Consider the following 27,779-nt stretch of genomic DNA (forward strand, 5'->3'; position numbering starts at 1 on the left):
GTAAAAGTAGGTAAAGGTAAATTAGAGAAAAGTCCAAAAACTAGTACAAAATTGTGTAGCAGAACTTTTTGGCTGGACAGCAGAGGGCTAGCCCTACAAACGCAAAAGTCTGTCACTCAGTGACCCACTGATGAATCTACACGATTGGTCGGCCGAGTGTTGGAGTTTTCTCATTGGCCGTTGCTCAACGAACGCTTTCCCTCGTGGCAAAGAGTATCAATATACGTTCTTTGCCTGTGGGCTGCTGCTACAAGCTTTCTCACCTGAACCAACATGGCAGCTCGTTTGGTAACATTCTTCTCCTTTTTCATGAAGATAGTTCACCGAAATGTGTTTCTGAAAACATTTTATGCAAGAAATAAGCCATGCAGCTGCTAAATCTGTCTTTAATTTGGATTGACAACGGTTAGTTGAAAAGTTTCTAGAGTTTCCAGAGGCTGCGAGTCACGCCAGACAAGTCCGTGGGAAGTAGGGGTGCGGAGGGTGCTGCAGCGCCCCCTGACAGGTGGTAGATGATCTGCACATTCACAACTATACATTTAAAAAATAATAACAAATAAAAAAGATAAATTGAATTTGTGTTGGTTATGTTCATATTCTCATGATATTTTGATATCAGTAAGTGGTAAATAGTGGATCCAAATAGCCATATACTTGCTTTTGACCGAGTCGTGTTTCTTCTTTCCTCTCCCATTAAACATCTCACCACCCCTCCGATTTATCTTGTGACCCTTTGGAGGTGTCCGACCCCTTGGTTGGGAACCGCTGGACTGAACTACCTAACTGTATATAAAGCAGTTAAAAGAGGCTCCCCATAGACCAGTTACGACTGGAAAATCCTGCTCACACATTGATGCGTCAGGATTAATGATCTAATAATGTCATATATAATGATACACCATTTTTCTGCAGAATGAGTACTTTTACTTTTGATACTTTCTCTGATTATTATCATGTATTTTTACTCACAGTAAGTCGAATTTTGAATGCTTGACTTTTACTGGTAATGGTGTATTTTTACATTGTTTTAGTTGAGTAAGGGATCAGAATACATCTTCCACCACTGAGTGTGCAAACTCAAATTACTCATATTAATAATAATAATAATAATAATAATAATGATCCCATTCTGCATGATGAAAAACAAATTCCCAGCGAGACCAACTGGAACGTAGAGAGCTTGTTTATGTTTTTCCCCGCTGCGTTCCAAGAGACTCTGACTTTTAATAAGAATACGCTAATGAAATGAATCACAACGCTAATGTTTATTGCCAAGGTAATGCCTATTCATTTACGTAATGGGTACGCACCTGAGATGTGATAACAGGCAAACTGGTGATTGGGAACATGCAAGTGAGCGTTACATTCATTCACACAGGCTGATCTTCACAATGAGCGAAATCATTCCTCACATCAGTTAATGGCTGTTTGGAGGTTTTTCACCAAGGTGATGAGCCTCCCCCACAAACACGGGGCTCATTAGTCTAATCCTGGGTGTATTCTGCCTAGCAGGAATTCATAAAAACACAAACAATGCGCGCATGCATGCTAACAGCCTTCTGTCGGGGAGCTGCTCCCACACCGTTTTATCTCCTAATGAGCTCTGATCAGCCTTCTTCACGCTACTACACACTGAAGGAAAGGTGAGCGTCTCAAAGACACTCGGATCTTTTACTTCAGCAAAAGTACCAACACAACAATGTGAAAGTCCTGTATTCAAAAGTCAAGCAGAAGTAAAGAGGTTTTATCAGCAAAATGCACTTTTAGTATCAAAGTAAAAGTATTCATTTTGCAGAAAAATGTCCCCCGTTTGTGATCAGAGGGCAAACTCCGGGTCTGAGAAGTGAAGCAAATGCAGAAGTGCCTTAAACCTGCATTCTTTCTAATAGCCAGCAGGGGGCGACTCCTCTGGTTGCAAAAAGAAGTCTGATTGTATAGAAGTCTATGAGAAAATGAGCCAACTACTCACTTGATTTATTACCTCAGTAAACATTGTAAACATGAGTTTATGGTCTCAATCGCTAGTTTCAAGTCTTCTCCAATACAGCATGATGTTCATTTAGTAAATTATGGTCCCATTTAGAGTCAGATAGACCATAAAACAGGGGATGCCTTAGGGCGGGGCTACCTTGTGATTGACAGGTAGCGACCACGCCGATATCCGATCTGGGGGTTCTCCGAGTTTTTTCGTCTTACAAGTTTAACACTTTCACGGTGTGTTTTCAGATCGTGAAATTATGACCTTTTTGGTCGCCTAAAAATGTTTTATTCAGCGTTGGATTGTACTAAGCTCCACCCTCTCGTTTCACTTCTAGTTACAAAAAAACGACATGGCGACGGCCAAAATGCCAAACTCGACCACACGTCCACTTTTTATTAGGGCTGTCAATCCATTTGAATATTTAATCGCGATTAATAGCATAATTGTCCATAGTTAATTGCAAATGAATCACATTTTTTATCTGTTCAAAATGTACCCTAAAGGGAGATTTGTTAAGAATTTAATACTCTTATCAATATGAGAGTGGGCAAATATGCTTGCTTTATACAAATGTATGTTTATATTTATTATTAAATTTACAAAACAATGACAAATATTGTCCAGAAACCCTCACAGGTACTGCATTTAGCATAAAAAAATATGCTCTAATCATAACATGGCAAACTGCAGCCCAACAGGCAACAACAGCTGTCAGTGTGTCAGTGTGCTGACTTGACTATGACTTGCCCCAAACTGCATGTGATTATCATAAAGTGGGCATGTCTGTAAAGGGGAGACTCGTGGGTACCCATAGAACCCATTTTCAATCACATATCTGGAGGTCAGAGGTCAAGGGACCCCTTTGAAAATGGCCATGCCAGTTTTTCCTCGCCAAAATTTAGCGCAAGTTTTGAGTGTTATTTAACGTCCTTAGCGACAAGCTAGTATACCAATGGATTCCTTAGGTTTTCTAGCTTTAAAACTGAGCCCGCTACAACCTAAAAATGGCAAGTTGCATTAATGCGTTAAGGAAATTAATGGCGTTAAAACAAATGTGCGTTAATGCGTTATTATCACGTTAACTTTGACAGCCCTAGTTCTTATATACAGTGGTATATTATGAGATTGTTAATACGGATACATCAATGTGTAAGCAGCATTTTACAGCATTGTCTCTACTGACGTGAAACTAATTACTTTATATACCATTACAGTGGGTAGATTAATCTAGTAGTTCCTAACATCTCAGGTCTGGCTCCCTCCAACGAAAAGTAGAAAAGAACAAAGTTCTGCTTCACAATTCTGTATTAATGATTTGGACTATTCTCAAATCTTTGCTCCTTGGCGAAATATTGAATAATATTCCCTTGTTGAGCCTTAAACAAAAACAACAAAAACTCAATGTGAGAAGTTTAAGGGAGAAATAACTCTTTGGTGGAACTGCTGTTGTGAAACATTTGATAAAGGGCCCCAGATAGACATCTATAACGTTGCATTGTATTTCATATATGTATCTAATGTTGTTTATGTAGATTCTTAATCTGAAAAGTAACTAATAACTCCACCACTGCACAGCCATTTGTTCTGCGGCTGAAGTTTGTGACGTGTTAGAAGTATTAAACCTGGTCTTAACGCCGCCTGTGCAGTCGATACTGTTCCTCTCGGTTATTAGCCGAGCATCTGATGCTATCATCATCAAGGCTTTCGTTGCATTATTAACGAGATGATGATGGAGGACGGAATTAACACTGTGATTACGAGCCGAGGAAATGGAGTCATCTTCGGCTCATAAATAGACAGATACTCTTTTTTCATTTCTAAAATGAGCCTCTGCATCTGTTAATTCATGATAATTGTATTAGCTGTAGCCAGCTGTCTTTATATCATTCTTCTTCAGTGTTTTCAGTGTTAAAAACTTATTTTTTTTAATTCCAAAACTTTCTTCCCAGCTCAGTGTTGATGTTTTTGAAACTTAACTTTGTTGAGTTTCAAAGCATTAACAGTGATTGTGGAGGAGATTTAGGTATTTTGGGACCTCTTCTGAATTTCTATTTAACAAAGCGGAGCGCTTCGATTGAAACAACTGAAGGATGACGAGCGTTGAAGCAACTTCACTCATAGTTCCTTTTGTTTATCTCGACTGCAAATAACTGAAGTTTGAGACGAGGCAGAAGTTTTCCCTCCAGAAATAAAAAGTTAATCTCTGCTGGCACGATCAGAAAGATAATCCAGTTTAATATAGCTGGCAAACAATGAATTTAATTCATTTCATTACAAGAAAGCAACCTTTTTTTTTTAAAAGCAACCTGCCTGCTGGCTCATAATGAACATGCATCACACTTGATATTGAGCTTATTATCTAGAAGAATTGATTCTAAAAAGAAGCTGTGAGGCTCTAATTTATGTTTGTTGTTGTATTTGTTATTTGTTGAGCGCAGGTTCATTTTGCTGTGCAGAAGCACGACTGAGGACAGAACAAGGACTCACCAACAATACTTTTTCTTTGCGATACATTTTTGTGCAGCTGTGAAATACCTGTTGAAGGTTGTCTGATCAGACGTAGCTTATAATAAGAACCAGAACTGTGACGAAGTGAGTTTTTTCAGTTACTGTATGTGTCCTCTGACTGTGGCAAGTATTCAAATTCATCTCATAATCTTTTTATAGCACATCAAGGGCGAGGTGGAAAAGGCTGTGGTGGTGAGCTTTTTCTTATTTGACTTTTTTTTTAATGCACCCTGAATTTTTTTGAGTTTTAGATTTCTTGTGGCTCAGATGAAACTTTAAACAGAATAATGAATCATTTATTTTTTTATGCCAGGCGTCCCTGGTTCTATAAGTACAAGTAACAATTACTTTTCCCATAAACAATCAAGGTAGGTGATTCAGAGTCGGAGCTCTTCTACAGATTGGATCGGTATTAAACTCTCCTGGTTGGATCATCAGTCCAAAAGAACTGAAAATATCTGGCTCCTTGATAGAAAGTCGAAGGTCCCAGCTTGTTGGCATAGAAACTTCAGGAGAGAAGTTAACTATGACTCCTAAGGTGCATTTCGCCAAGAAACATCCAATCACAGAGCTTAAAACTGTGTGACGTGTGGGCTTGCTGTGGTAGTTGGTGTTACCGGTGTTACACGGTGTTGGGGCACACACCGATTACATTACTTGCCCACCGACCCCACCATCGTTTTGCTTTTTTTTTACAGAAATTAAACACATTTAGTTAATTTCGGCGTATCAGTGCTGTGTTATCAATAAATATTTGGATGACGGACTCTACAATCTGAAAGTGAAAGTGTCTAGTAGTAGGAGTCAGGTTTCACACACGGGACGAGAGAGAGTTGACAGACAAGACGATGGCGAAGGATTTGGTGTCAAAGCCAAAGCGCCTATATGGAAATATTTCGGATTTAAACCCAATGATAAAAGGGAATCATAACGTTAATGAGGCAATCGCCGTGAGGAGGACGGAGTGTCCACAGTCTGTGTGCGTGGCAGAGCAGCGCCGGGTGGAAACCTGCGGACCTACAGCGAAACCTGGACCGGAGAGGCCAGACACACAGCCACAGTTAAAGTTAAAAGTAAGGTTCTTTCGGAGGTTGTAGCGGGCTCAGTTTCAAAGCTAGAGTGAAGATACTGGCATCATATGAAACATCATATAAACCTAAAGAATCCATCGGTACCAACCATGTTGTACTAGCTTGTCGCGAAGGAGGTTAAATAACGCTCCAAACTTGCGCAAAATTTTGGCGAGGAAAAACTTTCATGGCCATTTTCAAAGGGGTCCCTTGACCTCTGACCTCAAGATATGTGAATGAAAATGGGTTCTCTGGGTACCCACGAGTCTCCCCTTTACAGACATGCCCTCTTTATGATAATCACATGCAGTTTGGGGCAAGTCATAGTCAAGTCAGCACACTGACGAATGTTGTTGCCTGTTGGGCTGCAGTTTGCCATGTTATGATTTGAGCATATTTTAATATGCTAAATGTAGTACCTGTGAGGGTTTCTGGACAATATTTGTCATCTTTTTGTGTTGTTAATTGATTTCCAGTAATAAATATATCCATACATTTGCATAAAGCAGCATATTTGTCCACTCCCATGTTGATAAGACTAATTAATACTTGACAAATCTCCCTTTATGGTACATTTTGAACAGATAAAAAAATGTGCGATCAGTCGCGATTAACTATGGACAACCATGCAATATTTTAATCGATTGACAGCCCTAATTATAATGCAATTCACTTTTGGGTCCATTTTAAATGAATTCAACAACTAAAGTGCCGTGTTTTGGTCACAAATTCATGCCTCTAACTGGCTTCTTCTCCATGGCAACGGCAATCGGGGCTCATGGGTATAATGTAGTATTTAGACCCATCTGTCATGCCAAACTGATGGATTTAAAACTTGTGTTCTTAAAACAAACCTCGATACATTATCTGGGAGTAACACTGAGGATATTGTTTAAAGAAACATTTGAAAAGCACTTCTAGAAGCAGCAGGTCCTCCCACTTCACATATCTGTCTACTCTGTTTTTTAACTGCAGGAAATTGAGAGCTCTTTTGATGAGACTGTGTTGAGCCAGTGGAGGTTACACCACATCAACTACACCCTGGGCCTCCCCGCCTAAAATCAATTTAGTCGTACTGACAATCACGGGAACTTCCGCTGATGACCCACATGTCACTGTGACCCACTTGCTACTGCTGAGGCTTGTCCAAAATCTCAATGCAGTTTAAATCTGAAGCAAATACTGCAATGTATACAAACCTCCTCAGTTCTCCAGGAAGATGGGGGTGAGAGAGGTGCTGCTGTATCTGCAGGCTAAAATATACTTTGTGAAACAAACAAACCCAACAGTCACACCCGCTTTCCACAGTGATTGACACGGTGTGAACAAGTGTGGGAAGCTGTACGGACAAATTCGGTCCTCCACACTCCTTAAATTACTACTTCCCAGCTGTCCATGTACACTGCAGAACCACACTAACAGCTCTGCTGTGGCAGCAACGGAGACAGTGTGCTATCAGAGAAGAGACAGAGCAGCAAGGACAGATAACTGCAGACTGTCCGTTCACCGCCACTCCATGCTTCTGAATCAGCTGGTCTTCATTACACACCAGGAGATGGCTCCGTCTACATGTGTGCTACGTGTAAATGAAGTATTATATTCTGAAGCCAGTTAATTGTTACCTTGTACGGCAGAAGGATTCTCGTAATGTCACAAGATCACGCGAGAAACGCAGATCACTTATCGAAAATCAATGTCGTCAGGCTTCAAGTAATGCGTTTGTGGCTGGTAAGCCAGACTACGGACCAGTCAGTGTCATGTGAGGAGCTACTGGCAGCTACGGGCGTGACTTAGGTGTGCGTGAGGCGGGCTGTATTCGAAACCTCCCTCTACATGCTACTGACGAATGCAGTATGCAGTATACGGTACATAACGCATACTGCGTTCCTCAGTAGTATGCAGTATGAAACAGTTAAAGCGATTTATTTGGCAGTATGCTAGGCCAGGCTTTAGTCTTTAAACAAGGAAATAAAAGCCTCATGTATACGGGACCGGTCTCTTGTGAGAGCTCCAGACAGCTCATAGCGGGGTCTGTGCGCGTGACTGAGTGGCTAGCACTGGCTTGATGTCACGGCATTTTGTGGAGCTTCAAAACTCCAAAAATGTTGGAGAAAATGTCCGATTCGCCATCTTATCATATCGTAAAACTACAATATTCAAAACCTACACAGTTGATTACTCAATGAAGTGAATTTAGTGATGAAATAGCTACGAAAAATGTAAAAAACGCGCCGTTTTTTGGCTGCTGTTGTTGAGACCATAACCTGTACCGTTCCAGCACTTTGCCTTGTGGGATACAATAGGAGATGTAGACTGGAGATTTTTTCCAAATCAGTACGACATACGGGTGTTTTTGGCATACTGTAGATTTTGCATACTACATGCTACATTTTGGCCAAAACAGTACGTAATGTTAGTACAGTATGTGGTTTCGAATACAGCCGCGACTGTTCGTTCTAAACAACAATGGTGGAGAGTACTTCTTCATTGAAAAAAAGAGCAAAGAATGTCCGTTTTCGCTCTTCTCCTGACTGGCTTCGGAAAGAGTTTGATTGACAGATGGTTCATCCAATGACCTGCCTAGTCTTTTTGGAAAGTGCCTGCCCTTTTCCAAACAGTTTCCAATGACAGCTTTTCAGATGGTTCTGTGTAACAAAAGGAAGCTTCTCTAAAAACGAACACACGGGTGACAAAATAAAGGAAAAACAAACATAAAATGTTGTATGCTGCCTTCATTTCATCTGTTCAGTTAAATCAAAGATATCTAAATAAGAGATTGTAAATAATGTCAACATCCAACTCGCATTTACAACTGGGAATGATTTTTCTTAAAGCTTGGATATATCCGACTTGGCATTTAATAATATGGAAGTGCCTGATAGCAAAACTAATATGGACACTACCATCCCATCTTCACTGTTCATTTAAAAGCGTCCCACATCCTGATAACATCCAGGTGCAGTTTAATACACTTTCATTTACACATATGTGTAGCTATTTATAGGAGTCTCTGTAAACCCGATCACAAATCTGATTGCAATCTGTCAAGGCTACATACTACATGCATAATAGGGTCAGCTCAACTCCGTTCCAGTGGGTGGTGGTAATTCACCTGAAGCTGTTGGGTAACTGACAAAAAAGCCATTAGAATAATAACTTCTTCGGCAGTTTGGCTACAACAATAACGATCTATAAACTAACACGCACATATGGATAACTTGCATGCTCGTCTTTACGGGCTCTCACTCACGGCACTCCCTCATCCACATAGATCATTTAGTGGTCAAATAAATGCAGCAACAGCGTGGTGCACCTTCTGTGGACCCGTCTGTTTAATAATAAGAGTTTAATAGGAAGGGAGAAAAATGGCTGATTTCAGTGCATCTTTAGCTGACAGTATCACAGGGGAGAGTCCCTGTAAGAGGCTACTCTACAGCTTCTTACTGACATCGTTACACTTGAGGAGGAGTAAAGATTATGTGTGCGTCTTGAAGAGAGGGACGCATTTATACCTTTTCAACATCTGGCTCCCCCTTTACACCTGGCATTAAAATGCGTCTCGTGTCCAGATTGTATCTAGATGTGATTTAACCGGATTTTATTTACAGCTGGTATTAAAGAGGAACTATTACGCTTAAATGCTTTTTCCCTTTCTGTTTGTGTGTTATGTACTTTTTTTGTGCATGTAAAAGGTCTACAATGTCACAAAATCCTAAAAGTCCACGCCAAAGCGAGTTACTCTCCCCCACAGAAACACTGCTCCTGAACTGCCTGAAATGCCTCGTTTCAAGTCCTGCCTTTTCTTCCATAATGTGGTGATGTCACCAAGTAACACATTTGCATAATATCTGCCTAGTGGCTAGTTTGGCACACCCTCAAACAAAGCTAGTTAGAGTGGAGCTGGAGCGGAGTCTGAAGAGTTTGGTTCGGTTGACCAATCACAACAGCGGATCAGACAGGGTGAAAAGAGATGCTGCAGCACAGCCGGTATGAGCAAAAAAAAACTTTTTTTTTAACATTAAAGCATCTAAACATGTTCTAGTACAAACCCAAAATACAAGTGTGCACCTGTATATAAATAGGTTCTCTTTAATATGCGTCTCCAGTGTCCACATTAAGATCCAATCACTCTGTCTGATAGGACTGAGAAGAAGCCTCCGGAGGCTACATTACGCACAAATTTAAAGCTGGGCACTGCCGGAGAGGTGGGTAGTAATGCGTGGACACATCAGCCTGAAAACGCCACCGTTTTGGGGTGAGAGGGCCTGTAAACATGACTTTGTGGTACGTCTACACTGGTGCACACACAGAGGGATGAGGAGAGGAGACGCTGAGCACAGATAGAATGGTGGCGATTATCTCTCAGTGACCGGAGGAGCACTGGAAGTGCGCTGCAGGTTGAGCCCTGCACGGCCGAAGCTTCGAACACTCACTGTTGATTACTACCGAAGCTCTGGAGCCCCAAAAATGGTCCTCGGGACAGCTCTAGCATTACGTATTTCCACCCACATAGTTGCTGTATGTGGTATTGAAAACGCAATTGCATTTACACTTGCGTGGTTTGGCCGATCGGATCATAATCCCAAAATGCATTTTAAAAACAGGTGTAAAGGGGGGTCAATGTGGCTCACCTGCCCAGGTGGTCGAATGCTTCTTGGATGCTTTTATACTTCGTTGTTTGAGATCTGATCTACCAAAGACATGCAAAGTGGGTCCGTTTAAATGGGGTATCAGTAATGTTGGCGGGCCGCCGCCGCGAGCCTCCAGAACAGCTTAACTGCTCCTTGGCACAGATTCAACAAGTCTCTGAAGTGTACAGGAGGGATGAACACTGTTCCTTCAAAACCGATTCCCTCGTTTGTTGTTAAAATGATGGTGCTGTCTAACATGTCACACTAAAAGCTCCCATAGGTGCTCAATTGGGTTGAGATCTGGTGACTAAGAAGGCCACAGCATATGATTCACATAATGTTCATATTCATTAAACCATTCGTTTCTACACTTATTTATTCAGATGTTTTCCTTTAATAGAAGCAAACAGACAAACTTCCTGGGAGTGCATTGAACCTAATAGAGAGTGGTGCCTCAAGTGAATGTTTTCACCTGCTGTATGACTTAAAATAGATCTGTGCAACTTTTATTTTTATGGAATATGTAGATAGGAGCTCCTCACATGTGTATACTGAAAATACTAAACATCCTTATATTTGTACTGCTTATTCTAGGGCATTTTCAATTTTTTTTGTAAAAAGTCCCAAAGATTTAACATGATAAGAAAATGTCTGTATCTCAGAAACCACAAGGAGTACAATCAAGTATTTGGCATCTATGAACTCATAACAAGATAAATATCAATGATATGCACACATATGCTGTGTAAAAAACAACAACACATGTCTTATGGAAAACATTTAATAAACAATTTTAGCGCTTTTCCTAATTTTTCAAAAATCCTGACTTTGACCATTAATAAGTGTTCAGAAGGTGCAGCAGTTTAACCAAAAGCATCCCCTCACCAGCCCATGCATTGATCACATGCACGGACCAATAGTCTGTGGCTTGGCGCATGGTCTTCACATGATCAGAGAGTGCTGTTATTCCAATCACCTTCTGCGCAGATCGCAAGCCTCAATTGTCCTCCAACTCAGCTCAGTATCAGTGTTGCACCTTTCTGGACTCTTTTCTATTTATTATTGATATGGTCTTTCCTGTGCGTCCATGAGAAAGTGAGTATTTGTTATAGTTGTCTATTGTTTAGTAACTGCATCGTTATAATAATTCTAAAGTCACCTGTATCATGTTATAATACTCATACTCGTTTGTCTATAAGAGTTTGAATGATAAGTTGTGTGTTTATGTGTCAACATCATTTAAGTTAGAACAGCGCAGTGAACGGGCATATGCGGCCGTCATTAAGGGACCGTCGCACAATTACTCATATCACCCTCTGTGTGCACTCTGCTCATTGTACTGCCTGAGAGCCTGAGTCTGCTATTTGTTGACGCTCCCTTAAAGTTCAGAAGGCTGCGTTCTCTTCCTTTTATTCCTGTTTTAAACTGTTTAGCTTGCATTGTATTTCATACAATACTGTTTGTTTATTATTACTTCATGTTACTAATACCTGCTCCTGTTTTCTATTTTATTTCTGTATCTAGTAACCACTATCCACACTATCCTCACTATCCTCACTATCCACACTATTCACAAAAGGATTTAAAAACCATCTTCAATCAATAAATGAGTGGTATCTCAAAGAGAGTGTGTGTGACCTGGACTAATTGATACATCGTCATCATATTCATGTTCTTACCGGACAACCTGTGGAGATTGTAAATGACATTCATAGAACCATCATCTAAGGGTTCATTCACTCAGCATCACTAAGGTCACAAGTTTGGTATCCATTACACCAACACCTATTTTACAATAAGTGTGATTTTACATGTGATCTATAAAATTCAAAGTTATCCTGTTAGCTATTTGCCCAAAGTATGCCCATACTAAAAGACGATACATCATCTGAAATTGCTCTGAGAGAGTATGGAGCATCTAAGGTATCTGTTTTACACTACTGAGACTTGGGGTCCCATGAAAAAACACGCTGCTGTTGATATAACCTGAATTAATGTGGAGTCCCTCCAGCAGAGAGGAAGGAAGAGGAGGCGGAAGCGGCTCCGTATAGCGTCCAGGAAAGATGCTTACTCCTCAACACCACTGGAGGTGTAATCAGTCGGCTCGTCAGTGAGAGCGGGAGACCAAAGACTCTGCGATGAACAACCATGACACCGTCTCCTCATGATGGGATATACATCAAAGTCAGCTCTGTAATTGGGACTGTTTCGACAGACATCTTGACGCAGGCGACGATTTAATGTCACATCAGCAAAACACTTCAAGGCTACAGAAGGCTGTTTCTTTCTTCACGGCTCTCTGGTGCTTACACTCGAGGTTTCCTCTAGAGATGGCTCGATACCAATTTCTAATGCCTGATACCGATACAGCAACCTTGAGTATCTGCCGATACCAATCTGATACCATATTTTTCTCTCTCTTAAACATCTAAGTTTAATACATTTTATAATTTAAAGTTAATTTGCAGATTCAGGTTATTAATACAAAATATAATTAACTAATAAATGATGATTTATTATTACACATTAAACTACCCAGCAGTCATTAAAATGAGCTCCACATTTACCAGCTGCAACATTAATATAATGAACACTTTAATGCATCAATAATTAGAATACAATAATATAATATATATATTATTCTGCATAATGAGTACTTTTACTTTTGGTACTTTAAGTATATATTGATGCTAATATTTATGTACTTTTACTTGAGTATCCTAATATTTCAAATGCAGGACTTTTACTTATCACTTTTACCAGTGCTGACCATCAGACCCCCGTGCACACAGTTGGTTTAGAGACATGCAGTTATGTTGACAGTCGGTTCTGTAATGAACACTATCACACTTTCACATACATTACGTTTTCTGTCGGGGCTACACTCAAAACATTGCAAAATGACCTGGCAAAGCTGACATACTGTAGAAGAGCGTATGTGACAGAAACGGATCGGATTGTACCGTTTTTTCCCTCCGATATCCAATCCAGTGATTTTGGCCGGTATCGCACCGATACCGATACTGAATATCGGATCGGCGCGTCCCTAGTTTCCTCTAAAATGTTTGCTTCGTCATTTGTTTTACAAAAAAAACTTTGCCAACTTCATCATCTTTTGCTCACGGCATACAGAAAGAGATCATGCCAAAATGCAAGTAACAGTTTTGATAATTCCTCTCTCCCACCATGTAAGACATGCTCATTAATCACATCTAAGGAGCGGAGTAATGTAGCCTGCCTCGTAGGTCTGTGGAGCCAGAGGAAGGAAAAAGCAAAGAAATTGGGTTTTATTGCAACGCTTCCTGCCAGACGTCTCTTTGCATTTCGCCCTCAACGATGTGGAAGCCGGCGGCGTGCGGCGGCGGCTCATCATCTATCTCCTGATGTTGTGCCAAAGGTATCACCCATTTATCATAGTTTAACCTTTTCAGATCCTTCCCAGGTCTCTCAGGGGCCAAATAAGGAGAGCGCCCCACAGGCTAGAGCTTACCGAGCGCCAAAGGTTAAAACACGCAGAGGCATGAAATCACCATTCAGCTCATGACACCACGTCTCAAGAAATTTCCCTCCACTTCCTTTATGTTGAAAATGTATGACTTCACCAGTGATTCCCTAACCACAGAATGCCAAAAGGCACCGAGTGTGAGATTACTCCGTCGAGGGAATGCTTATCGAGAGGCAGAGCCCCCCCCCCAACCTCCCCACCTCCCACTCTTCGTCCATAATTGCTTTCCAGGCCTGCATTGGAAAGAGCCCGAAGCTGTGTTATGTTTGGCAGTAGCAGAATGCACTGGAGATAAGTTGAAATCCAAGACTATGCCCCAATTGGGACCACTGTGGCATAACGAAACCTATTCTCTTCTCTTCAGTCGAAACGGAGCATTTTTAGTATTCTAACAAGGCCTGTGTGTAAAAATAGTGGTTATCTGGCGCTAATGCTACGTGCAGCTCGCATTGCAATTTAAAACTTCAAATGGTACAAAACACAAAGACAGACCTCACACACAAAAGTTCATGCACATACACAGACACACACACACAGACAGACCTGCAGACTTCGCAAACCAGTGGAATGTAACTAAGTACATTTACTCAAGTCCTGTATTTAAAGCTGCAGTAGGCAGAATATTTGGGGCAAAAATTCCATAATAATCTTTCAGCATATTGTAATTCAAGTGTTCTGAGAGAAAACTAGACTTCTGCACCTCCTCTTGGCTCTGTTTTCAGGCTTTAACAAATCTAGCCCGTGACGGGAGTTGTGACCAATCACAGGTCATTTCAGAGAGAGAGCGTTTCTATTGGCTGTGCTCCGGCTGGTGGGCGGTGTTTGGTATTTCATGAACTGATCTCAACATGGCTGCCGTGTCACAAACTTTCTCATTTTACAGTTAAGCAGTACACTACAAGATGTTTCTGAAAACATCTGAGGAGAGAAATAGGCATTACAGTAACAGAATATTGATTCATATTTGATCAACGCTGCCTAGTTTGACCGTTTGATCGGAGTTTGCGAATGATTGACAGTTGCTCAGAGATGGCAGACTCCAGCTCTTCTATTGGATCGGACAACACCGGCCAGCCTTCGCTCCCCACGTGCATCAATGAGCCTCGGGTCTGACCCTGTTCACCGGTTTTCCTTCCTTGGACCACTTTTGGTAGGTCCTGACCACTGCTGACCGGGAACATCCCATAAGAGCTGCAGTTCTGGAGATGCTCTGACCCAGTCGTCTAGCCATCACAATTCGGTCCTTGTCAAAGTCGCTCACATCCTTACGCTTGCCCATTTTTTCTGCTTCCAACACAAAGTTCAAAATGTTCACTTGCTGTCTAGTGTATTCCCCCCACTGCCAGGTGCTATTGTAATGAGATAATCAATGTTATTCACTTCACCTCTCAGTGGTCTTAATGTTATGGCTGATCGGTGTATATATATATATATATTTATATATGTGAGGCAGTCAATATAGGTACTTTTTTCCCACAATCAAACCCAAAACCTCAGCATGGTTGGAACTGCTCTACCAACTGAGCTATGTTGTAATGAATGCAAGGATGATGCGTGTGGTGTGTGTAGAATGTTTCGCATTTTTCCATTTTTGGCATTATTCAAAATGAAGGGGGGTGGAGGAGCATTTTGATTAATTTCAGTCATCTTGGGCCAAAGTGTGCATTTCTTTTCTTTTCTACAGATTACACAGTGGCTACTGAAGATTTTGATGTATTACACATCAGTGTTTTGTTAGCTTTACCATGTGTATATGTAATGTTGCTTGGTGCCAAACACTTAAGTTTGAATTTAGACCATGAAATATGTCAAAATTGTATAAAATAAGCTTCAACTTGAGTAAACTAATTAAACTAATACACCAACAATAAACAACAGATGTTTAGGTTTATGTATAAACGTCAGTTTGGGAGATATTTTTGTGTTGCTAAGATGAATATAAATGAAGTTACAAGCAAAATCAGCAGCATTTATTAGATTTTAGTTTTTTTAATTTACATTTATGTATCTTGACAAAAAAACTGGAAAAAAATTTGTGGAGAACTTTTGAGACAAAGTCCATAAGTTCTTTTTTTTATTAGAACAATAAATTGTAGAACAAAAATCACTTACTAGCCACTTTTTCTTGGTTCACTTTAAGGCCTCCAGATGTGCTGATTTTGAATGTTTGTGATAAACTTAAGGATGAAGTGTTCCTTGATGTGTTGAGAAAATTCTCCTACTTCTTAAGCTAAATAAATTCTTTAAAAAGCCTTTTGGATCAGCTGGAAAATGCATCATCACAAAGCTGAAAGCAGGGCTGTTTGTCTGAGCTCATGAAAAGTTGACTTTTTAGAGATACTACACTACTTTTGATACTTTAAGTAAATGTTGCTGATAATACATAATTACGTTTTTGAATGCAGGACTTTTACTTGTAGTGGAGTATTTTCACAGAGTGGTACTAGTACTTTTACTCGAGTAAAGGACTTCTTCCACCATTGTCACAAACACGGGTAGTTTGCATAAAATAACTATGGAGTCCTTGTCCATAACAGCCTAATTGGGGAGTTGTCTGTCTCGCTATCCAGCTGGCTAATTGCATAGCAAAATGCTAATGAACGGTGAAAAATGGCTTTGTTGCTCAGAGAAAAACGTAGAAGATGTGGCTGTCTGAGATGAAATATTAAACATCTCACTTCTCCAGCTGTCACTAAAGCTGTGGTTGGGGAGAGGGATGGCTTGTCATGTCTCCTTGGCACAGACGGCTTTGTTCTTCTTGGCTCATGCCTTCAAGCAGAGTGTACCCAGATATGTCTAAAACCAACCCGGTCCAGAGTTTGTGCAGAAAAACCTGCTTTGTAAATTTCTTGTGTCATCTCAGTGGGATTGTTTGCAGCTACACAACGGCTCCTGGCGATGGTTGGTGGTCCACCACTTTGGTCCAGACCAAAATATTTTGTTTCAACTACTGGATGGATTCATGGTCCCCAGAGGATGAATTATACAAACATATAAATATCTGACTTTTTATCTAGCGCCACCAGCAGGTCAACATTTTCAGTGAAATATCTCAACATCTACCAAATGAATTGGCACAAAATTCGGTTCAAACATTAATAGTCCTCAGAGGATGAATCCTGAGGACTTTGGTGATCCCCTGTCTTTTCCTATAGTACCACCATGAGGTTGACGTTATGGTTGTGAGTAATATGTATCAATAAATATTGGACAGATTGCCATGCAATTTTGCACAGACATTCATGTTCCCCTCAAGATGAATTTTAAACACGTTGGTGATCCCCTGACTTTTCACCAGACTAACAAGCTAAACTAAGATGATGAACATACTACATGCTATACATCAGCATGTTAACATTGTCACTGTGAATGGAATAAAAAGTCAAATTCTCTGGTTCTGCTTCATTGATTTTTAACTTTTTTCCGCTATCCATTGGGAGTCTGACAATGTTAGAGGAATGAAATGCTGAATCTGTGGAGTACTCTTAAGGCCCAGACACACCAACCCGACATCAAAGAACTAGTAACGACGAAGGCCGCTACTAGTTGAGTCACCTCACTTCACCTTTGTCTTGGCCAAAAGGTTGCACTTGAACACACCAGAAAGACTACAGCCGACGGCCAACTACCCCGTACGTTGTGTGCCTGCATGAGAGGAAATAACTCTCCACACCAGCAGGCAGCGGTGTCTGCATTCGTCATTCAAAAAGGGAAACAGGAAGACCGAGGACGGCGGATATACAAGCCGTTGTTATACGTACATGAAACAAAGCGTCGGTGTTTGGTGTGTCAGGGCCTTTAAGGAGACCAGGGCTATCAGATTTTTACTACACGATTATCATGGCCAAAATAATTCACAATAACGATATTATTGCGTTATATCTATAGAAAATTTGAAAAAAATAATGCCATCAGTCACATTCAACTTTAACTTTGTTTATTGAGCGTTTTGTCTCTTTTTTTGGCAAATGACAAACACTCAAAATACGAGAGCCTCTTTCTGCCTCATAACAGAAAATCATACATATTAATATTATATTCCATTTCTGCCAAAAGATCCCCCTAAATGTTACACACTCCGGCTTTAACTCATATGAAAACATCTTGTGTCTTGTTAGACGGGACACGTCAGCCAAGTTCATCGCTTTCCAGCGTGACATCAGGGTGCCCCGCGTTTGATAAGGCTCCTCTCGCCTGCACCAAAATCTCCTCCATTACTCCGCCTCCACCTGTCTCGCATGATATCAGTAAGGAATCTGCATGATACCGGTGTCAGAGAGGCAATCAGAGGGAGATGGTGACGCCGTCTCGTCCTCACATCTCCCACCTCCACCTCCACCTCCTCACTGAGGAAATAAAACTGAGGATACTGCTAGAAGAAAGGAAAGCCCTTGGGATTTAACTCTATCTTCCGCTCTCGGATTCTACCTCCTTCACTCTCTTGTCTCATTCTCGCGGGCTGAACCTTCCCCGGGTCCTATATTCTCTTTTATCATTCTCTCCATCCTTACCCTTTCCTAGTTTTTGTCCTCTTCTCTCATTCTCTTTACTCTTCAAGAGTTTCTTTCCCTTTTCATCTCCTTCCCAAGTTTCTTTCTTTGCTTGCTTATCTCGTCCCTCCTCCTCCTACAGTCTTCACAGCACATGTCCAGGCCAACCAATGCTGCTGCATAACTAGAAATAAATTACCCTTCACTCTGACCCAAATCAAACATGTTGCATTGAAAATACTTGGTACACAGGATTTAAATGGATTTCAGATACATAAATACGGTCTGTAACATACAAAGAAATATCTTAACATTTGGGTTCATAACCCGATGAGAAGAAAAAATAAAAAATAAATGTTCTTGCAAATGTTTCAGCATCTTGGCCAAAAGTCTGCAGAAAACTTAGGCTTCAAAATGTTTTTCTGGGCTGTGATGAGTTTAATACTCTGTTGGAAGATAAAGTGAAGCGGTCAAAGGCTGACTGGCAGTGCACCCTGTGCGCCAGCCAGCTGATATCTTGGAAAGATCAATATGGCAGAGAGGTCAGCAAGCAAAAATGAAGAAGACAAATGTGCATGTCAGAGGATTTCTTTTTTCCCGAACACCAATCATTCAGCACCGCAGGAGAACAAATGCGAGGCAAGGCCGATAACTTTTTCACTTCTCGACATCCACAGAGAAAGCTCATCCGTGTTGTCAAACCGCAGGCAGGACACAATGTCTCAGAAAAACTGAATGCAAAGTATTTGAAGGCTGGACTGCTTTATGCACTTCCACATGCTGTAGTAGCAAAGTGCACTCAAATCATAAAGTATTGATTGCAGCTCGCGGTGGCAGAATGTGAAGGGTGATATAATAGCAGGTTTGAAGAAGCATAAATGATGTTCAGTGGAGCCGTGGCCCTAATTGATGTCCCTTGTCGCTGAAATGTCAATAAGTTTATTGCCAAGAGAAAAAATAAATTGGTGGTTTACTTATGATGCTCGGCTGCTCCCGTCAGAAGGGGGAAAATCAATTCTCATCCAAAGCTGGGTTTACTGACGCATTACAGACAAATCCTCATCAAATCAAAACATACACCATCACTGAATAATATCGGCATTTCAGGCGGTGAGAAAAAGAGATTCTGCTGCGTGCCCCGTCAGCTGTCTTAAAATATGAATGGCTCGTTTCATATTTATTTGTGCACCGCTCAAATTCTGACAGAACTGCTGTGCAATGATTCTAAATCCAAGACCAAAAGCTGAAACAGCCTCTCACATATTGACCACAACCAATATTAAATAGATGTTAATGTTCTGTCTCACACCATGGTCCATCGCCCACATCCAACTTATGAACTGAGCCACAACATTAAAAGTTTACACACTTAATAAAAATTCAGTTTTGGGGCAAATACCAAATAAATTACTGAGATCTTGAGTCAGAATCCACACTACACATGTCTGGAGTCCATGAATGCAACTTGAATGGCAAACAAGCTGTGCAAAAACACCAGCTTAAACCAAATATCTAAACTAGGGCTGTGAGAGTTAACGCGATAATAACGCGTTACTGAAAATTTGTTCTAATGCCACTAATTTCTTTAATGCTTTAACGCAACTTGCAATTTTTAGGTTGCAGTGGAATCATTTTTTAAGCTAGCTTGTCGCGAAGGATGTTAAATAACGCTCCAAACTTACGCAAACTTTTGTGAAGGAAAAACTGGCCTTGCCATGTTTAAAAGGGGTCCCTTGACCTCTGACCTCAAGATATGTGAATGAAAATGGGTTCTATGGGTACCCACGAGTCACCCCTTTACAGACATGCCCACTTTATGATAATCACATGCAGTTTGGTGCAAGTCATAGTCAAGTCAGCACACTGACACACTGACAGCTGTTGTTGCCTGTTGGGCTGCAGTTTGCCATGTTATGATTTGAGCATATTTTTTATGCTAAATGCAGTACCTGTGAGGGTTAATGGACAATATTTGTCATTGTTTTGGGTTGTTAATTGTTTTCCAATAATAAATCAATACATAAATTTGTATAAAGCAGCATATTTTCCCACTCCCATGTTGATAAGAGTATTAAATACTTGACAAATCTCCCTTTAAGGTACATTTTGAACAGATAAAAAATGTGCGATTAAATAATTTAATCGATTGACAGCCCTAATCTAAACTAAATTATCTAGAGGTGAAAAGATGAATGCATGTGAAATGTTTGTCATAATTGTACATTCTACAGTACACTTAACATAATGTCTTTCCAGGACCTTAAAGGACCGGATGTAATTCACGACGGACGCAGACATGGACAGCTGATGTTCATACATTTTCTTTTTATACTGTATTGGGTGTCTGCATCAGGAGGCGTGTTCACACATCATTGTTGGCACGGTGATTAATGTTGAACTGCATGCTAGATAGTCCAGGTAGACATCTTTTACACTTAATTCTAACCTTCACAGCTATGTACACCCAAACACAAACCTAATAAAGTGTTAGGCCTCAGAACCAAATATACTGGGGAAAAAAAGTTCGGAAACTTGTGTTTGGTGGATTATTTCTCTGTTGTTACAATGCTAATGGTCATTGTATTTTACATGGTTGGAAAGCCTGTTTATTTACCTTCACAATGATGTCCAACTTGTAAGGATCATGCATTTGTGGGATGAGCAGCACAGCTGATTATGTGGGTAGCGCACAAGAAAAATTTGCCAAAATGCTCCGTCAATGGTAAACAGTGTATTCTCCTGTTGGTGTTGACTCTTGTTTTGAGTTGTTTGGTGGATTGGATGATTGAACTCTCTATCAGTAACAAGGAACAAACAAGATATATTGGCTATTTTACACTTTATTCATTTAATACAACATCAGGAGCCTCAGTAGCGGTGGAAGATCCATACGCAGCCACAACAGCCTGGCACCTCCTCCTCATGCTGGTCACCAACCTGGTCACACGTTGCTGTGGGATGGCGTTCCATTCCTCAACCAGGATTCGTTGCAGGTCAGCCAGCGTGGTTGTGTTGGTCACTCTAACACGTACAGCACGCCCAAGCTGATCCCACAAGTGTTCATTTGGGTTGAGGTCTGTACTCTTGGCAGGTCGTTCCATTCTCTCTACTCCCACATTGTGGAGGTAGTCTGTGATAACCCTGGCTCTGTGGGGGCGAGCGTTGTTTCTTGGAGGAGGAAGTTAGGTGCCAGATTGTGGCGATATGGGATCGCCACTGGCTGCAGAATCTCATTCCGATATCTCACTGCATTGAGATGGCCTTCAATGATGACAAGCCTTGTTTTGCCAGTGAGGGAGATGCCGCCCCACACCATGACACTGCCCCCACCAAAAGCTGTTACTCCATCGGTGCAACAATCAGCATAGCGTTCTCCGCATCGTCTCCATACTATGACCCTGCCATCCAACTTCATACTCATCACTGAACATGACATTCCCCCACATGTTCAGGTTCCATTGTCTGTGTTGTCGACACCAGCGCAAACGGGCCTAACGGTGAAGGGCAGTCATTGCAAGCTTCCTGGTAGCCTTATGAGCTCTGAGATTGGCTGTGTGCATTCTGTTCCTGACCATCTGATCAGAGATCTGTATGACATAACGTTCTGCAAACCTTGCCTGCAAATCTCTAGAAGACAGCCTACGGTTCCTCAGTGCTGTAAGGGTGATGAACCAGTCTTCCTAGGGTGTTGTCTTCTTGTCACTTCGCGATCTGTCTTTTACATCACCGGTTTCACGGAATTTGGCCTTCAGTTTGGAGATGGTACCAGGGCTGACTCCAAATAATGCTGCAACTTGGTTCTGCGGAACACCAGCTTCAACTTGCCCTATCGCACGGGCCTTATCCAGAAAAGATAAACGTGGCATGCTGATGCTTGGAGAAGACACCAAATGATCACTGTCAATCAGGTGCCTGATTGGCAGCACCTGGAGCTCAAAACAAGAGTCAACACCAACAGGACAATACACTGTTTAACATTGGCAGAGCATTTTGGCAAATTTTTCTTGGGCGCTACCCACATAATCAGCTGTGCTGCTCATCCCACAAATGCATGATCCTTACAAGTTGGACATCATTGTTAAGGTAAATAAACAGGCTTTCCAACGATGTAAAATACAATGCCAATTAGCATTGATACAACAGAAAAATAATCCATCAAACACAAGTTACCGAACTTTTTTTTTCCAGTTTATTTTGGGGCTCCCTGGTTGCCCAGGGGTTAAACAATACTTCAGAATATGATGTGTGGGCCAGGACATCTCTGCAGCACAACAATATATTATTTAAATGGTATTTTGACACACATTTGACCTTTAACAAATATTGCACCTCGAAAATTTCAGTAGGCCATGTTGTGATTTCAATACAATTTTGATTAATTTCGCAGCCCTAGCCCCATTTACTTCAATTCATCAAAACTTCTCAGTTTTTGGATTCTCTGTTCACTGTGATATACAAATGGTAATTTTGGGTGTGAAATATTCCTTTCAGGTGCCAACCATGAACCACAACTTCCCCGTCTTTCTCCCCTCATTTGATGTCATCTCTCTACTGTCTCTGTAAGATATAAAATTCCCTAAAAATTAAAAAAAAAAAACTAAATTTCCAGAAACATCCTCACTTTCAAGGTCTAAAACTCAACTTTTAGATAGATATAAGAACATACATCCAATCAGATTTCTGCAAGATCTAATAAATGTTTGTAACAAACTGTTTCAGTAATAATTTGAATGTTAATAATGTCCCTTTTGTTTCCAAGTAATTTGGATTAAAGGGGAAACTGAGGATTTGGCTACAACCTGTTTAATTGTCTGGCTGCTTGTGTTGCTGCACCTCAGTGACGTCACCAAATCCCCTGAGTGCAGCTTTGAAATGATGTTGGGGAGTCAAATCCCTTAACTGATGAAATGAGGGCAAAAACAAAACAAAAATAAAATGCAAAAAAAAAAAATGTTTCCCTTGAAAATGTTCCTTACAAAAATGTTGAAAATGTTAGATTCATTCTGCTCACATAGATATTAAATCACCATGACTACATTCACCAGTTAAGTACATACAAAACGTGAAGTGTGAATTCACTGTGCACATCACCAGCATGCATTTCCTACAAAGCCGAGCGCCTCAAAATGGAATCTTAAGTGGACGGATGAGCAGCATTTCTCATGAGAAAACTCTGCCAGCTGAACTTTTCACAGTCGTCGACATTACAGGTTTCCACACTTGTTGGTTTCTGCACAAGTGAGATTTCTTTTAATGAATAATAGTTCCCCCTTCTGTTGCATTACCTTGTCACAAGATTAAGTGACTCTTCAGAGCCCCTGGTGTTTAATTTAGCAAAAGTTAATTTCCCAACCAGCCAGGCTACTTTTTCTGACATTCACGAACAATGTGCTTACTCCCAAATCTGTCCAGCTGATACATGTTCCCGCTGCTTATTCCTCTCATCCACACAGCAACAGCCTCCTCTAAGAGCGGGGAGGAGGCTGTCCAATTACTCATATGCAAATCAACCTGTGACATAATCGGATGATTTAAAGCATGTTTTCAAGCAGACATCATATCATTCTCATGAAAGAGAGATGGCAGCACTCATTAACCCTGTCATTCAGGGTGTCATCAGTCCTGCCATAGATTGATTACTGAAGAGGGCCTCCCGGACACAGGTCCAGAGGTCCACTGACCTCGGGCCCCTGGTCAAAGTGACGGTAAACATTTCTTGGCAGAAAGTCAATCAAATGACTACAAAGAGGCACAAATGACTACTGATATGCAAAACAACTACAAAGAGGCACAAATGACTACAACGATGCACAACAACTACAAAGAGGCACAAAATGACTACAGCGATGCACAACAACTACAAAGAGGCACAAAATGACTACAGCGATGCACAACAACTACAAAGAGGCACAAAATGACTACAGCGATGCACAACAACTACAAAGAGGCACAAAATGACTACAGCGATGCACAACAACTACAAAGAGACACAAAATGGCTACAGCCATGCAAAACATCTACAAAGAGGCACAAAATGACTACAGCGATGCACAACAACTACAAAGAGGCACAAAATGACTACAGCGATGCACAACAACTACAGAGAGACACAAAATGACTACAGCGATGCAAATAGACTATAAAGAGACAAAACAACTCCAGTGTGATACAAATCAACTACAAAGAGACACAAAATGACTATGGAGAGATGTTTGAGAGAGAAAACTGCAGAAAGATCCAAAACGACTACAAAAAGGGACACAAAATAACTACAAAGATGCAAAGCAACTACCAAGAAATGCAAAACGACTCCTGAGAGACGTAAGTCGACTACAAAGAACCACAAAACTATAACAAAGAGACAACAACTGATTCATTGTGTGTTTCTTTCAGTCGGGGGCCCATCGTCTTTTAATCTATCCGAGTCTGGTCCGAAAACGTTCCTGTTTTCTAAATCTTAAAAGATCTTAAATCCAACGGTTGGAGATCTGTTGCATCCATCATTTGGCTCAGTGGTGCAGACCGCAACACAAACGGCCCATCAACCAAATTGCCTGCAGAGGAGCACGCCATCTTGTATGTTGCCTTTTAAAAAAAAAGAAAGAAGCCTTTACAAGGTGATTAGGTATGCTTTACTTGCAGCACCTTCGCTCCCCAGTACTCACATTGATTGTTTTCTCCTGGCCTGGTAAAATAGATGGAAGTCAATACACCCCTGCTGTGACGTCAGGGTTCACCAAGCTGAAGGTCTCCTGGGCTTACCAATTAGAGCGCAAGAATGCAGCCAAGGATTTCATTTGTAGCCTAAGCTGTTATTAGTAACGACAGGTGGGTATTGAATGTGGCGCAACACTGTGCTGGAGAAAATTGTGATAAATGACAGCGGGCCGAGACTCTCTCTCTCTAAAGAGCTGTGCGGATAGACGACTGCTGCTCATTAGACGGGAGGAAAGGTTGGTGTATGTGTGCGTGAGTGCGTGCGTGTGTGCATGCGTGCGTGCGTGCGTGCATGAGTAAGAGAGAAAGTGAAGATGGTTTCCAAAGTGAGAAAGTAGCTTCACTTTGGTGCCCACTTTGCATCAGCCAAACATTTGAAGCCATTCATCCGCCCCTGCTGCATTATGGGAGACGCACACAAACACATCTGCTTACCTTATGGTCGATGATGCCACTGTATCCCTGGAGGACCGGGGGGTGAGGCTTGGCCACCCTGACGGGGGCTTCAGTGGGCCGCCGCCGCAGCTGTTCATGCTGTCGGATGCGCGTGTCGTTAGTGTCCCTGGAAGCACCGTTGAAGCTGCCGTTGTACACGAGGAACAAGCTGGCGCACAGGAGGAGCACGAGGAGCACGGCTATCCCATGGCGCTGACACAAAGACACAAACACATGCTGACTAATTATTCCTGTTGCACCACCGGACTTGAGTTCAGTTCTGCAGCTAATGAGAGGCAGCCGGCTGGCACCACCATGTGCACCACCATCACACCCTCAGACTGGGCTGTTGGTTAACACAACCCCGACTTCCTGGAAGTCATGTCACGTCAAACAACTTAAAAAAAACAAAAAAAACAGCTGTTATCGACTTAATTTAAGGGCACAGGCACTATCATGACATTGACAGGACGCCAGGTTGTTAGTGATAATCATTAGTTTGCATGTATGCATTTTAATGCTCTGGTGCAATCAGGCGCACGTCTGCAAGGTAATTTACAATAAGCAATATAAAGTTAAAAAGTTAATATATTGACCTTTAAAGTCAAATCAGCTTCCAGAGTATATTAAATCATAGATGCATGAGATAAACATTTATTTTGATTTTTTGCATCTATTTTTATTTCACAACATGCATTAATACAAGATATGTTAAAGCAAAAAAAAAAAAAAAAATGCACTTTTTTAGATTTATGCATCTAAAAAAAGTTCATATATTGACCTTTTAAGTCAAATCAGCTTCCAGAGTATATTAAATCACAGATTCATGAGATAAACAGCTCCTGACTTTTTATTTTTGCATCTATTTTTATTTCACAACATGCATTAATACAAGAAATATTAAAGCAACAAAAAAAATAATCCATGCACTTTTTTTATTTATGCATCTGCATTAAACGCAGTAAAAGCAAACCCCCCAGCGCTTCTGTGTGCTCCATGCTGTGCTGTTTATTATAAGAGAAAGCCGGAGCTTAGTGCCAAACAGAGCGCACAGCTGGATGTCCATTGTTCAGATCCTAATCTTTTGATCCGAGAGAGTGCACACAGCAGCGTTATTGGAGCGCACTTCACTGAACAAATGCTGGATGTGTAAAAAAGCGAGCTCAAAACAGTTTCCAAATAGGGGCTACAACAAGGCAGAGACCTTTACCATAGGTGTCTTCATTTTGCGGTCTTATCGCTGCGGCTCAGTGCGTCTGACTCCACTTTCTCTCATCGTCCGGCGGCGTCTGCTCGCATCCCGGATCCACTCCGGTCCACAGCCTGTCAGCCTGCTGCTGCTGCCTCTATGTCTTCAGACCGGAGCACCAGGCGCAACTCATACTGTGGAGACCGAGGCGACAGATGTTCACTATTGCACCTCTGCTGGGTCTTAAAGCCCCGCGAGTTTCCAGTTCCAGCGGAGTGGAGGAGGAGTTGGAGAGCAGCGCAGCGCAGTTAATTAAAGAGACTACCTGCAAGAGGGTGATAAGGCCGTTTTTGTTTAATGGTTATTTCGTGCTGAGCAGTATTTGATGGAAATCTCTTGCTCGGATTACTCTGGAGTACAGTGAACCCACACCATGTCATCCTCTGACATCTGCTGCGTAAAATATGAGGTGGATTAGAAAGTTAAACAGCAGCGATTAGATCCTGGAGAGAGGTGGACTGTAACCAGGTATTTTTACTTTATTATGTACACATCTGAGATACTTGAACTTTACTTAAAACTGCAGTGGGTAGAAATGGAGCAAATATGATTTAAAAAAAGTTATTTTTTTATAAAACGGTCACTATATCTTGACAGTACTGCATGAGACAGGTAATCTGAAAAAAAATCATGTTCCTCCGGTGTCCTCCGGTGCTCCTAATGGCATCTACAACATTTCACAGACCGGAGGAAAACAAGCAGTCAGAGCCGAGCTGGAGCCTGCCGTCTCTGAGCAGCTGTCAATCACTCGCGAACTCCGTTCAAATGGTCAAACTATTCAGCGCTGATCAAATATTAATCAATATTCTGTTACTGTAATGCCTATTTCTTGCCTCAAATGTTTTCAGAAACATCTTGTAGTGTACTGTTTAGCTGTAAAATGAGAAAGTTTGTGACCCGGCAGCCATGTTGAGATCTGTTGAGGAAATACCAAGCACCACCCACCAGCCGGAGCACAGCCAATAGGAACGCTCTCTCTCCGAAATAACCTGTGATTGGTCAAAGTCTCCTGTCATGGGCTATATTTGAAAAACAGAGCCATGAGGAGGTGCAGAAGTCTAGTTTTCTCTCAGAACATTTGAATTACAATATGCTGAAAGGTTATTATGGACTTTTTGCCCAATGATGCCAAAAATATTCTGCCTACTGCAGCTTTAAGTACATCCATTCTTGCCACCAAAGTATATAGACAG

General features: G+C 41.3%; 1 protein-coding gene across 2 annotated transcripts in view; it reads right to left on the minus strand.

Annotated features, from left to right (window-relative positions):
• st6galnac5a (ST6 (alpha-N-acetyl-neuraminyl-2,3-beta-galactosyl-1,3)-N-acetylgalactosaminide alpha-2,6-sialyltransferase 5a) overlaps positions 1–27,032 on the minus strand; it is a 61,636-nt gene extending 34,604 nt beyond the window's left edge. The window contains exons 1-2 of one of the 2 annotated variants that reach the window (XM_074652022.1): positions 26,542–27,032; positions 25,338–25,550 (exon numbers count right to left, since the gene is read on the minus strand). In XM_074652022.1, the coding sequence (XP_074508123.1) occupies positions 25,338–25,550; positions 26,542–26,562 (234 nt within the window). In that variant the 5' untranslated portion in view covers positions 26,563–27,032. The remainder of the gene's footprint in view (positions 1–25,337; positions 25,551–26,541) is intronic. The other variant, XM_074652023.1, reaches the window with a different exon arrangement.
• Positions 27,033–27,779: the final 747 nt, after the last annotated feature.

Source organism: Sebastes fasciatus, chromosome 11, assembly GCF_043250625.1.
Source record: "Sebastes fasciatus isolate fSebFas1 chromosome 11, fSebFas1.pri, whole genome shotgun sequence".
In the NCBI taxonomy this organism is placed as follows: domain Eukaryota; kingdom Metazoa; phylum Chordata; class Actinopteri; order Perciformes; family Sebastidae; genus Sebastes; species Sebastes fasciatus.